Here is a 14,355-nt window from a genome sequence, read left to right as displayed (position 1 = left end):
CTCCTTGCTCATCTTGGGGGCTGTGCAATCCCAGATTACCTGCCAAAGTACAACAGGGAAGAGGTGGGGACCACTTAAGAGGGAGAAGGTCTTTTTATGAGGAAGCATTGCTCAAAGGTGGGTTAGGTCCTCTCAGCCTCTTTTGCCATCTACCTTCCTTTTTGGGTTTGCTGACCTTGAGCCTCTGCTTACCTTGCATTTCCTGAACTCACAGAGCCTTGAGACCTCCAGGGAAGACCAAACCTGTGCGTGGTAAGGAATGATCCGGGCTCCGAAGGGTTAATGCCAAGAGCCTTGATGGATGGAGAGGATTATTAGTTACTCTTCTAAAGAGCAGAGGCAGGGTTCCTCCCTGTCACTTACTTTCTCCTTTCACATGATCTTTCTTCACAGCAGTGGATAGGAAAAAAAAAAAAAAAAAAGAGGAAAAAAGTTTCAAAATAATTTAGAAAGTCCTTGTAAATGCTTGTGTTTTCATTTAGCAGCATGGATTCAGGGCAGCAACAGACCCTCAGAGGGAGCAAACAACTGGGAACTGAGTGAAAAAAAATAGGAGTCCGAGACTCTCAAACTTTCTAGTTCTTCTTATTTTTTTTTTTAATGGAGGAGGTAGTAGGGGTGGAGGGGAGGATTAAATAAAATCTTTTGGGGGGAGGGCTCAGCTCTGGACTTTCATGGATAAAAAAACACTAAAGATCAGCTTCATGTGTGTGACCCAACTGTCCTGGAAGCTTCGGTTGGAGGAGAATCCAAACCTTAAGTTGTGCTCATAGCTTCAGTTCAAGTAAGAAAAATGAGGTGGGGGGTCACAGGGTGGGGACCAAATCTTAGATGGAGGAAGGGGAGGGCTTGGGGGATGGATGCGGTGGGGATAAGGCGGAAGGGAACTGTGTCTTTAAGTCTCTCCTATGGTTATACATATTTTTTCTTCTATGAATGGGTTTTGCTGTAAATTATAGCTTTGCCCGTGGTCCCTTGGGTCAAAAGAAATAGTCTCTAAACAGAAAACAGCTCTGATTGGTGACTTTCCTTCTTCCCTCCCCAACCCCCTTCCTAATTGAAACCAAATGTGCAATATATTGGATGCTGGGATCCCTGGCGCTTTCCCAGGAATCCTCAGAATGTGAGGTTTCTCTCAAAGGCATCTTGCATCAGCCTGTGGATGTATGCCTACCACGGGGCTCCTCCACCGGCAAAGTGGAAAAAGAAGCGTTTCACAACAGATTCTTCTTTTCGGGTTGGGGGAACGCAGTGGATTATAGCTCTGTTTTCTTCCATCCAAAACTGTGCACTTCTGGATGAACGTAAGTTATGTGTTTTGATTTTTTTTCTTCCTTCCCCTTTTTTTTTTTTTTTTCACTTTTCCGAAAACGAAAGCTCTAACTATCCTTCTCCTGGTGTCTCAGGAAAAGTTTGAAAAAGGAGGCAGAAGGGAGTTTCATTTCAAGTCAGGCCAGGAAGGGAAGGGAATGGGGCACCACAGGCTTGAGAAATCCAAGGTTTCACATTTTGGGAGGCTGGATTTATGTTATGGAGAGAAGAATAAAGCATTACTAACCAAAGAAGACTGAAGCAAAATAAACGAATTCCATCGCAACTGCAGGATACAATAAACAGTGTCCGTAGAGTTGAAACTGTTGGCAGGCAAGACAGGCCGATCGCAGAGCTGATTTCAGAGATGGAGAAGCCTGAGCAGGGAGCTAAGTTTTCGGCATTTAGTAGTGGTGTTGGAGGGTCCTGAGTTTGGGAGAGGACAGCTTTTAGTACTTCCGGTTTTTCAGGGGAGTCTCTGACTTAATTGTGAGAAGGACATCTTCGGGTAAGCAGTGACTTCACCCTGAGGTTTGGGATGGCTGGGTGGGGGGCTGACTGGCTGGGGTATTTTTCAGTTGGTGACGAGCCTCATCTTCCCCAACTTGCTGGCCAGGGTGTCTTTCCCTTTGTTATCGAATGACTTGTGACTGTTTGCAGTTGGGACCTCTGAGTCCTGGCTGAGGTTCAAGAGTCTCATCCAAGGGGAAAGAGAATTTTTCCAAGTGGCTGAAGCTCTTAGGCCAGCCATTTGAGGCGGGAGTTTGCACTGCTCAGGCCAGGAGGGGCTCAGCACCATTTTGCTGACTGCTTGCCTTCTGCATCCTTTCCCTGGAGGAACGAGAGTCAGAGCCTGTAAAAGAGCCTTAGAGATCTCTCATGACCCTTCATTTCTCAAGTGGTGGGAGCGCCAGAAGGGGGACTGCCACATTCAGGGTCATATAGCAACATTAGGAGTGAAGCTGCAGATGAAATCGAAGTTCTCTTTCCTGCTAATCCAGTGCTGTTTGTACTCCATACCTCTACATTCATGAGGTTGAGGCAGTTTAATTAACAAGTCACCACAAGGACATTAGTTATCCTCAAGAGAGGATGCCCAATAATGGCTCATCAGCAAATGGTATCTGTGGTCATCTTTGGTTGTGGGTCTGTGTGTAAAATAAAAAGCGAGGTGCTTGTTCTACCCCAGACTCCATGCTCAGAGCTCTCCATCCATAATCTGAATCCTCACAGTTCCGGAGACATTATTCCTATTTTATGAATAAGGACCTTAAAACTCAGAGAAGTGGAGTGAGCTGCAAAAGGAAATACAGCTAATAAGGTTGAAACTCACGAATGTCTGACTCTAAACTCTGTGCTCTGACTCATTGTAATAACACTCCCCTCCCCCACTCCATACACACATTTGATTACTTCCAAGTCAAAGTCCACATTTCCCTGGGTGGTGACTGGTGACTAGGGGGTGAAGATGTCAGGCGAGGGGAGCAGTGCGGACCCTCTCTTGGAGGCCACTTCTGCACTTGGATGGTTATCTGTCTGGATACCAGATAGAGGTTGCCGGTGGGTGGCTCTGTGCATTGATTCTGGGTGTTTGGTATATATCTACCTTTGTTCTGCAAAGAGCCTGGGATTTAGGTTCCGAAGACCCAAGTTCAAGTTCTGGCTCTCCCTTTTACTACTTGCAGAGCTGCTCTTCCTTTCTGTATCTTGGCCTCTGTATGTATTGTATGGGAATACTAGCACTACTTTTCTGTATTATTGTTTTAAGAGATATTGGACATGAATGCCTTCTGAAGGCTGTGAAGGGCTTCCCCGTACGGTTCTTGTGACAATGGACACTGGACACCAGGCTGAGATGCGAGGCAGCGGCTGCTGATGCTGGCGGGAGGGCAGCTGAACCGTGGGCTTCGGTCTGAGTGCCCGTCTCTTTTGAATGGAAGCAGTCCTTCCGCAGGGGACATCCCCGGACTTTCTGTCTGAAACTTCCCTCTGGTGCCTGACTTGCTCACACTACCTCACCCGGGGAGCTTGGTGGACGCTGAAGGACACCAGACTTCCTTTGCCTGGCTCTGCACCATCTCTGAACAAGGAAGGTCTATTAGGATCAGTCCACAGCTTTCTCCTCGAAGGAGATGGCTTTTCAGGAGCTTCATATCTGGTTAAGGGTTGTTCCTTGACCCTGAGCCTTCCTCGTGTTCCCTTGTCTGTACCTGTGGTCAGAAGGGATACCTCTGCTCCTGGGAATGAGGGGGGGGGGTGGTGGGTGCCCAGCAGGTGCTGGAGAGACCCTGCCTCTGCTTCTAGCTAAGAGCTGTTTGCTTTATAAACACTAAAGTTAAGGGAAGTGTGAAGGAATTCCCAGTTTCTCCTACTTAGAATCTGCAAATTGTAACTCCAACAGTCTCCATGTCTGTGACATATGCAGAAAGAGTATATTTGTCTCTTTCCCTGGTTCCTGGGACAGAGCTTCTGAAACCCTTGCAGTTTCCCAAGTGGTGAGAGTATTAGGAGCATCTTTTGTTCTAATATTTGGCTTCTGACCCCTGTTCCTAGGGTAGAGCTCTTAAGTCCCTCAGGATTTTCTGGGCGGTAGGACTGTCTTTTTTTCTAATGAGGTGACTTTGGGTGGGCTCCTGGATGGAGGCTGGTGCCCAGGCAGACTAAGCCATAATTAGAAGCTTGGGATTCTCAGCCGTACCTCCTAGCTTCCAGGAAGGGGAGTAAGGCTGGAGATGGAGTTAATGATTAATTATTCCCACGTGATGGAAATCCCCGAAGTACCACGTTGGAGAGCTTCTAGGCTGGTGAACACAACTGTGTGTTTGGAGGGTGGTGCATTCCTGCTCCACAGGGACAGAAGCTCCTATGCTATCTCGTGCTAGGTATCTCTTTGGCTGGCTGTTTATCTCTGCTGTTCAGTCGTTTCAGTCATCCCCGACTCTTTGGACTATAACCCACCAGGCTCATCTGTTCTTAGGATTCTCCAGGCAAGAATACTGGAGTGGGTTGCTATGCCCTCCTCCAGGGGATTTTCCTAATTTAGGGATTATACCCTGGTCTCCTGCATTGCAGGTGGTTCTCTACCACTGAGCCACTGTGGAAGCCCCATTTAATCCATATCCTTTAACAGATAGTAAACAAGTTCCCATAAGTGTATGGCTTCCCTGGTGGCTCAGATGGTAAAGAATCTGCCTGCAATGCGGGAGACCTGGGTTCGATCCCTGGGTTGGGAAGATCCCTCGGAGGAGGGAATGGATACCCACTCCAGTATTCTGGTCTGGAGAATTCCATGGTCGGAGGAGCCTGGCAGGTTACAGCCCATGGGGTCACAAAGAGTTGGACATGACTTAGTGACTTTCAGTTCACTTCACTTCACATCAGACATAAGTGTTTTCCTGACTTCTGTGAGCTGGTTTAGCAAATGATTGAATCTAAAAGGGGGTGGTGGAGATGGGGGATGGGCTGTGGCAACCTGTGATTTGTAGTCAAGTTGGAAAGAAATTGTAGGTGTAGACCCCTCTCCTGGGGGTCTGCACCAGCTCTAGGAAGTGAGTGTGTGAGTAGAGGAAAACAGTGAGTTTCTCTTAGACAATGTCTGAGCAAGAGTGGGAGTGTCGTCCAAAGGAGTCTCCGCTCCTCCCCTCCTCTGGCCTCGCTGTTAACTCACTGCTTTCTTTCCTTATACCGTCACTTCCAGACATTAAGTCATATGAATTATCTATCACATGTGACAAATCTAGTCCAGATCATTTCATATCATTACACTTTTTTAAGATCCATACTATTTATTTGCTATTTTTGGCTGTGCCGGCTCTTCGTTGCTGCGCTGGCTTTTCTCTAGCTGCAGTGATCAAAGGCTGCTCTCTACCTGCAGGCATCTCATTGTGGTGGCCTCTCTTGTTTGGGAGCAAGACTCCAGGGCACGTGGACTTCAGGAGTTGCTGCGTGTGGGCTCAGTAGTTATGGCTACCGAACTCTGGAGCACAGGCTCAACAGCTGTGGCATGTGGCCTTTGATGCCCCACGGCAAGTGGGATCCTCCCAGACCAGGGATCGAACCCATGTCTTCTGCACTGGCAGCTGGACTCTCCACCACTGAACCACCAAGAAAGCTCATGATTATATTTTAATAGACACTCTAAAACGTTAGAGTGCCTCCCACCCCTCTGTATATTGATGCCACGCCACTCTCCCCCACCAACAGGATTGTTACAAAGACTTCCTGAAATAACGTACACGAAATACTCTAAGCTTAGCATCTAGTGCTCAACAAATACTGATTTTATGTCTTTACTATTGCTTCTGTTACCGTTACGTGTATATCAAATAAACATGGGAAAAAGTTTTATGAATTACTAGAGTATGCACTGTGAATTTTATAACAATCATCACTGTTAGATTTTGGAGGTGACTCTGATTAGGGTCTGAACCAAAAAGGTGAGAAGGTTGGGGGTCTAGTCATAATTTGAAAGTGATTTGGCTAAAAGCATTATTTTAGACAATAAAGTGAGTGGATGTCATACCACTTTAAATTAGTATTAGCTCTCAGACTTTTCTTCCCAAGTTCCCTTATAAGATCCACTTTCAGGCACGTCTCCCAGGCATCCAGAAAGCTAAAACCCCCCAAAAACCGGCCTCCACAGACCTTCTGATATGGTACACCAGCTGACATAAATGGTGACCTGCCCACAGCACAGACACCCTGGATTCTTCATGCTCCTTGCCCTGTTTGAAGTCGTGCAGTGTTTGAATTGACTTTCTCCCAAAAATGACAACTCAATCCAGATATGCGTCCAGCATCCCCAGGCCTCCCAGAACTTCTCTGAATTCAACAACCATCCACAGTGTGGGTTGCTTACCACTATATTAGGAATTTCCGGTGAACCTTAAGGATCAATTAAGTAAGAGCAGCTGAAGGTGGAAATCAACACTTTGAAGTGTTTCCCATGTGATTCTAACCTGAATCTCTGCTGATCAGTCTCCAAGTCTGTTGCCTCAGTCACTCCTCAACATGATATAAGGACCTCCTTTATAGACAGCCCCACCCTGTTGTCCTGTAAAGAATTTAACGGTCAGCGCCTCCCTCCTCTGGTTGGCATACCTCCTTCCTCTAGCTGACTTCTTTGAGCTAGGTCAAGACCACCTTAAAATGTCCACAATCTGCCTTTTTCCCTTACGTGGACCACTTGTCTAGGCCTTGAACTCTTTCTGTTGTGAAGTCAGACAGACCTGATTTCCACTCCCAGCCCTGTACTCACTGACCTTGTGACCCTGGACAAGTTGCTTAAACTCTCTCAGTTTCCTGTTCGGTGAAATAAGGGTGGTAATTCCCATCTAACAGGTATTGCAGATGCCACTTGTGAGTGTATAGCATAACGTTTGGCATGTAGCTAATAAGTGATGCTGAGGATGGTTGTTTTTGTTATTAGTCTGGCCCTGCTGCTTTGGCTTGTTCGGCTCAGTTATTTTCCCATATCCTCAGTCCAACAACATTCTTCCAGGCAACAACATTCGCTGAGCAAAATCCCCTTCTACAGACAATGCTTCTCAAAGTACTTTTGCAGTGGAAAGGACATGGGTTTAAATCCTGGTTTTGCCACCACTTACTAGCCATGTAAACTTGGGCAAGATATTTAACATCTTCAGGTTTCATTTTTCTTGTCTCATGGGTTTGTTATACAAAATAGGTGCCATTAGATTTGCAAAGAGGCCAATATACAGCCTCATACATAGTAGATGCTCCGAGTAAGGGAATGCTCACTTCTCTTACTTTTTCTGGTGGAATCTCCAATACTCTGTGGTCTAAAAGCCTATCATGTATGAATCACGGAGATTGTTATCTTGGATAGGTCTCTTTCATTTCACTGTGGGTGTGTGCTAAGTTATTTCAGTCTGTCTGATTCTTTGCGACCCATGCACAGTAGCCCACCAGGTTCCTCTGTCCATGGATTCTCCAGGCAAGAATACTGCAGTGGGTTGCCATGTCCTCCTCCAGAAGATCTTCCTGACCCAGGGATCAAACCATATCTCTTATGTCTCTGGCATTGGCAGGCAGGTTCTTTACCACTGGTGCCACCTGGGAAGCAGCATGGACATAATCTATTGGAAACTTGTCCTCTTCGATTTGAAAAGACAACTGTCAGTTCATCTCCTTGTCCCCACTCCGTTATGCACCCTTACCTCACTTTTCCCCAACCTTTCCCTTAATGGTCAAAACAGACTTGTCCATAATGCTATCTTTACAGGGAATTAAGCACAAGAGTGGATTACTTGGCTAGCGGTCTGTGTAACACCTGAAGGAAAAAAGAGTTGGCACCTTGGGACAGGTAGGGAAGAAGGGATAAAAAATATTATATATTGGACAAATAATCCTGTTATGATGGAAAGATTTAAAGGGCAGTATAGAACAGTATGGGTCACAATTGCTAGTGCTATCATAACTGAATGCATTTAGGAAAGGGAGAGATGAGTTAACAAGGAGAAGTCCAGGTTTTGTGCTTCTGGAGTAGTCATCCAGTAGCTCACTGGTCCCACCAAGGGCTCCAAGCTGCAGGGACCATGAGAGGGAAGACTGGCCTTGACTGCTGTCCACCACATTTCCCCCTCCTGCTCCTAATGCCCAAGTTCTGTCCATTTTCCCCAGCTGGCTACATTTCTCAGTGGCTTCTAACCTGTTTATCTCCTTGATTGCTTTGGATTCCCTCAACAATTCAACTGTATTTTACTGGGTTTAATTCTATTTAGTAAGCTTTTATTGACTACTTCTGAGTATAAGATACTCTGCTTAACATTTTCTAATAATAGCTTAACAGAGGAACCAAGATGTCCAGATGCCTGTCCAGGGATAGTTACTAAGAAAACAATCACCTAATGGCTAAAGTGATGGTCTCTCTAAACTTTTTCCATCTCTTTTAATTTTATTTGCAAGCATTTGGACATGTTATGGTTGATACTGTGTTATTCAGATATGATTTGGTTGAAAATAATTCTCTTCTTATTTTGGTTTTCTTATTTTTTGCTTTCTATTGTGCATAGAACTACTAGATATATTTCCAAGTTCTGTAATTTTCCAAGCAACAGAGGTCCCAGAATTTGGCAGATTGTCTACTTATTAACTGGGGCTTCCCTGGTGGCCCAGATGGTAGAGTCTGCCTGCAATGTGGGAGACCCAGGTTCGATCCCTGGGTCAGCAAGATCCCATGGAGAGGGAAATGGCAACCCACTCCAGTACTCTTGCCTGGAAAATCCCACGTACGGAGGACCCTGGTGGGCTAGAGTCGGTGCGGTCGCAGAGAGTCGGACACGACTGACATGACTGAGCATGCACACACTACTTATTAGCTGGACTCTCATCTTGGTCTCTAAGGACTGAGAAAGGTTAGGGTTGAGCCAGCCCAAGTATCCTTGAGGCCGGGAAGAGCAATGAAAAGTCAGAGAGGTTTTAAAAGGGGTCTAGACTTACTTCAAAGCTCCTGGGTTCAACTTGACTTCTCCTGGAGATCAGCATTGTCTTTAATGTGTTCACTCAATCAACTGTCTGTGGCTTGTGTTTTGTGCTTAATGAGACCTTCCAAAAATGTTTGAGGAGAGTGCCTGGGACCTCTGGCACCTCGAGCTCAAATATATTGCTGTGTACTCCATGGTGGGGGTATAACTGGGAGGGCTTCTGAAGGATAGACCCTTGTGTGCAAAGGGTAGTGAGGCAAATATGTAGTAAGTTTTGATCTCAGCACCATCATTTTCTAGATTTTTTTTTTTTTTTTACCTCAAGGCTTTTAAATTCAGTGTTCCTCAGTTTCCTCATCTATTTTCCTCATGTGTCTTTATACCCTTCTTTTAGAGGGTATAAAGAAGATAATGTGTAGGAAACTTTGTAAACAGGAAAGCACTATGCCTATGGAGCTGGTTGGTCCAAATGCCTTTTGAACACTTTTCATAGTAGCAAATCCAGCAAAATTTACTGTGTGCAAGATTGTCTTGGCAGTCCCAGAGGCATATAAAGTTTAGAGGAGTGGTGAAGTTTGCAAAGGCTGCTGGAGTTGTTCCTTAGGATGTATTCTCTTGAGAGTCTGGGGAACAAGTTGACCTAAAGAAGAGAGCAGTGGGAGTTAAAGTTACTCAGGAGTACTGTGGCTGACTCATGTTGATATATGGCAGAAACCAACACAATATTGTAAAGCAATTATCCTTCAATTAAATAAATAAATAAAATGACACTTAAGAGTAGCTAATTGTTCCTCAGACAGATGTAGTTCTACTTTTAGAATGTGTACACTAGATAGATTTTTAAAAATGAGATAAAATGTTAAAATAATATCGAAGGAAATTATAAATAGATCCTAATCCCAGCAAAAATCCCAGTAAGTTATTTTGTGACTATCGAAAAACTGATTCTAAAATTTATAAGGAGAGGCAAAAGATCCAGAGTAACCAACATTATATTGGAGAAGAACAAAGTCAGAGGACTGATGTTACCCGATTTTAAGACCTACTATCAAGTTACAGTAACTAAGACAGTGTGGTATTGCTGAAAAAATAGTTAAGTAGATCAACAGAACAGACTGGAGAGCCCAGAAATAAATCCACATAAATACAGCCAACTGGTCTTTGGCAAAGAAACAAAGGCAATACAATGGAGAAAGATAGTCTTTTCACCAAATGATGCTGGAATAATTGAACATGCAAAACAAAAACAAAAACAAATCTAGACTCACACTTTCTGTCCTTCACAAGAATGAACTAAAAATAGAACCTAAATGTAAAATGAGAAACCAGAAAACTCCTATAACATAACATAGGAGAAAACCTAGGTGACTTGGATATGGTGATGACATTTCAACACCAAAGGTACTATCCTTGAAAGAAAAAATTGATAAAGTGGACTCCATTAGAATGAAAAATTTTTGCTCTGTGAAAGCTAGTATCAAGACAATGAGACTACAAGACATAGATTGGGAGAAAATATTTGTAAAAGACATATCCAATAGAGGACAGTTGCCTAAAATGTGTAAGGGACTCTTCAAAATCAACAATAAGAAAATGAGCAAAAGAAATGAACAGACAGCTCACTTAAGAAGATATGCAGATGGCAAAAAGTGTTAGTCGTTCAGTCTTGTCCAGCTCTTTGCGACCCCATGGACTCTAGCCTGTCAGGCTCTTCTGTCCATAGGATTTCCCAGGCAAGAATACTGGAGAGGGTGGCCACTCCTTTCTCCAGGGGATCTTCCCCATCCAGGGACTGAACCCAGGTCTCGAGCACTGCGTGCGGATTCTTTACCACCTGAGCCACCAGGAAAGCCCACAGACCGCAGTGAAAGTGAGAGTTGCTTAGTCGTGTTGCCGAGTCCAACTCTTTGCGACCCCATGCTATACAATCCATGGAATTCTCCAGGCAAGAATACTGGAGTGGGTGGCTCTTCCCTTCTCCAGGGATTTTCCCAACCCAGGGATCGAACCTAGGTCTCCTGCATTGCAGGCAGATTCTTTACCGACTGAGCCACAGTAAACATGAAACAATGCTCAACATTATATGTCATCAGGAAATTTCAAATTAAGACAACAATGAATTATCATTACAATACCTGTTAGAATGGTCAAAATCCAGAGCGCTGACAACACCACACACTGGTGCTGAAGAGAGCAGTGATAACTTTTATTCATTGCTGCTGGAAATACAAAATTGTACAGCTGCTTTGGCAGTTTTTCGCAGAAATCAACATGTTCATATGCATGACCCAGAAATCATGCTCCTTGGTATTTACCCAAACAAACTGAGAACTTATGTTTACACAGAAACCTAAATACAGATGATTATGGTAACTTTACTCATAACTTCAAACCATGAAAGCAACAAAGATGTCCTTCAGCAGGTAAATGGATAAACTGTGGTACATTAGCTATCAAATCATGGAGAGGCAAGGAGGAACCTTAAATGCATATTGCTGAGTAAAAGAAGACAGTCTGTAAAGGCCACGTATTATGTGCTTCCAACTATACAACATTGTGGAGAAGGCAGTGCTATGGACAAGGTAAAAAGGTTAGTGGTTGCAAGACATTATGGGGGAGGTGGAGGTGAATAGGCAGAGCGCAGCAGATTTTCAGGGCAATCAAACTATTCAGTTGGTGGTGGATACCTGTTATAAATTTTTTCAAATGCATAAAATGTATAAAGCCAAGAGTGAACCCTAATGTAAACTATGGACTTTGGGTGATAATGATGTGTCAGTGTAAGTTCATCAATTATAACACGTGGACTACTGTGGTGAGGGATGTTGATAGTGGGGTAGGTTGTGAGTGTTATGTGTAGAGATATACGTGAACTCTCTACTTTCTGCTCAGTTTTGATGTGAACTGAAAACTGCTCTAAAAAAGTCCCAAATCCGGAATCCCCAACACTCTGATTTTATTCTAGCTATTTCTTTCTAATTTGAACCCAGACCTTGTAATATACTCACATAATAGAGTAATAATTATTGATTTTGTTTTCAGTTAAGTATTTCCATTTTATCTTCAACTTTAATAATATTATTTTATTTAAAAAGCTAATGGAAGCAGAAACTCTTAAAATTATTGAGAAAGACTAATTCAATAGGCTAATAGCAGACTATTTGGGAAATCTCTTTGGCTCCTCTGTCCATGGAATTCTCCAGGCAAGAATACTGGAGTGGATTGCCATTCCCTTCTCCAGGGGCTCTTCCTGACCTAGGGATGGAACTTGGTCTCCTGCATTGCAGGCAGATTCTTTACTGTCTGAGCCACAGGAGAAGCCTCAAATTATAATAACATCACTTGAAAGAATATTCATTGAAGTTGCTTTAACTAATGCAACATAGAAACATTCTCACATAAAATCACAGTGTGGTGGAAAGAGTGATCACGGGACAGGAATTTACAGGGTGAGATTTAAATTTTAACTTTGCCACCAACTAGCAGTTGGACTTTGTGCAACTATATTTTTTAACCTGTTTGCACTTCAATTTTCTAATACGTGAAGGGAAATAGAAAATTTCTCCATTTTCCAGTTCAGTTATGCCAATCACTATCTATACCTGCACCCCTACCCCCATATTCATTTTCACAGTTAAGTCTTGAATCATTTGTCTCTGCTCCAGTTTACTCCACTATCATATGCTCTAAATAGCCTCCTTTCTCTTCTCATGTTAGTCAAATACCCACTTTCCTTAAAGGTTAGTTTAAGTTTCAGATCCTCTGGCCAACTCAGATCTTATTTCTTGAAATCCCTAGTTCTTTTGGTCAGTATCACTGAGTCTAGCAAGGGTCATGTCTTTGGTGACCTCAATAACTCATTTTAGAGTAAAATCCATAAATATTTACTGAGTTATCAATATATAGCATATTAAAGACTTATTACATGACTCACATAGTGCTTATTTGTTGTTGGAAAAATTCTTAGAGGGGAGTAATTGAAGCCTCACTTATTATCCTTTTTGTGGATTTAATGGAGCTCCAAAATTTTCTATTACTGAATTATTCTGTAAGATCAGTACCTCAAGAGAGCAGGTCATAGCAGACAAATGGATAAGGAAGCTGTGGTACATATACACCATGGGATATTACTCAGCCATTAAAAAGAATTCATTTGAATCAGTTCTAATGAGATGGATGAAACTGGAGCCCATTATACAGAGTAAAGTAAGCCAGAAATATAAACACCAATACAGCATACTAACACATATATATGGAATTTAGAAAGATGGTAATGATAACCCTATATGCAAAACAGAAAGAGAGACACAGATGTACAGAACAGACTTTTGGACTCTGTGGGAGAAGGCGAGGGTGGGATGTTTCGAGAGAACAGCATTGAAATATGTATATTATCTAGGGTGAAACAGATCACCAGCCCAGGTTGGATGCATGAGACAAGTGCTCATGCATGGTGCACTGGGAAGACCCAGAGGGATCGGGTGGAGAGGGAGATGGGAGGGGGGATCGGGATGGGGAATACATGTAAATCCATGGCTGATTCATTTCAATGTATAACAAAAAACAATACAATATTGTAAAGTAATTAGCCTCCAACTAATAAAAATAAATGTAAAAAAAAAAAGAGAGAGAGCAGGTCATGGAGAAATCGTGTAAGCACTGAGACTGCTATCAGAAGTGCTGGGTTCAGATCCTGCTTCTTTTAGTTGTGAAAATTGAAGGCAGTAAAATCTTCATGAGCACGAATGTGGTGTAATATGTAAGCTGACATCTGAATACTTTGTGTGAGTGTGAAGTGAAAGTCGCTCAGTCATGTCCAACTCTTTGCGACCCCATGGCCTGTATGGTCCATGGAATTCTCCAAGCCAGGATACTGGAGTGGGTATTGGGTATATAATGCACACAGGGCTATTTTCCTTTAAGCAATAAATAGAAAGTGGTTATTCCCAGAGGCTGATGATTGTCATTCTAGGTTTTAGGGTACAGCTCCAGATTTGGTTTCTCTTGGTTTGACCATGGGCAGAGCTGATGTCTTCCTCATCATGCTTCTTTCCTCATTGGTGTGTTCATACCTCTGATAATATAAGTGTTTTCCTTTTACTTTTCCCTAAAAATTCTCATTTGATTAATTAGTGTTATGTGAAGAGTAAATTAACTGTTACTTAATACTATGTTTGGAGGTGAAGAGTTTTCTAAGCATTTTGGTCAGCCATTCATTACCAAAGAGATGTCAAGCTTGAATGTCAAGCTAAGACGTAAATTCTAGACTTATGTGGATACCTCAGAGGAGTGTGAAAATTTACTTTCTCATCCTTTTGCTGTGTTTTTGGTGACAGAACTTGGCTTTTGCCGGATAAAGGATGATTGATGCTCTTCCCATTGTTTCCCTTTCACAACTCTCTGATGTTTACTCACTTCTTTCATTTTCATGACTTAGGGTGCTAACTTCTTCCCCCCTCCTAGATCCATAGGAGCCTCATGCCCTCTAGAAAAAGGGAGCTGTGTTGTGCCTTTTGCTTAGCTGTAGGAAGTGCCACTTCTAGGCTCCCAGGTGCTCCTTGCTTTCATTTTCCTACTGACAAGTAGTTGCCAACATTTA

General features: G+C 43.2%; 1 protein-coding gene across 3 annotated transcripts in view; it reads left to right on the top strand.

Moving 5' to 3' along the window:
• The first annotated feature begins 1,128 nt into the window (after positions 1 to 1,128).
• The window catches only part of DDR2 (discoidin domain receptor tyrosine kinase 2), a 172,849-nt gene continuing 159,622 nt past the window's right edge, over positions 1,129 to 14,355 (top strand). For 2 of the 3 annotated variants that reach the window (XM_061120233.1, XM_061120230.1), the window contains exon 1: positions 1,129 to 1,304. In XM_061120233.1, coding sequence (XP_060976216.1) covers positions 1,299 to 1,304 — 6 coding nt within the window. In that variant the 5' untranslated portion in view covers positions 1,129 to 1,298. Of the gene's footprint in view, positions 1,305 to 1,797; positions 1,820 to 14,355 lie in introns of those variants that run through there. The other variant, XM_061120232.1, reaches the window with a different exon arrangement.

Source organism: Dama dama, chromosome 20, assembly GCF_033118175.1.
Source record: "Dama dama isolate Ldn47 chromosome 20, ASM3311817v1, whole genome shotgun sequence".
Classification (NCBI taxonomy): Eukaryota; Metazoa; Chordata; class Mammalia; order Artiodactyla; family Cervidae; genus Dama; species Dama dama.
Note: the sequence above shows the minus strand (reverse complement) of the source record. Positions and strands in the feature narration are given on the sequence as shown.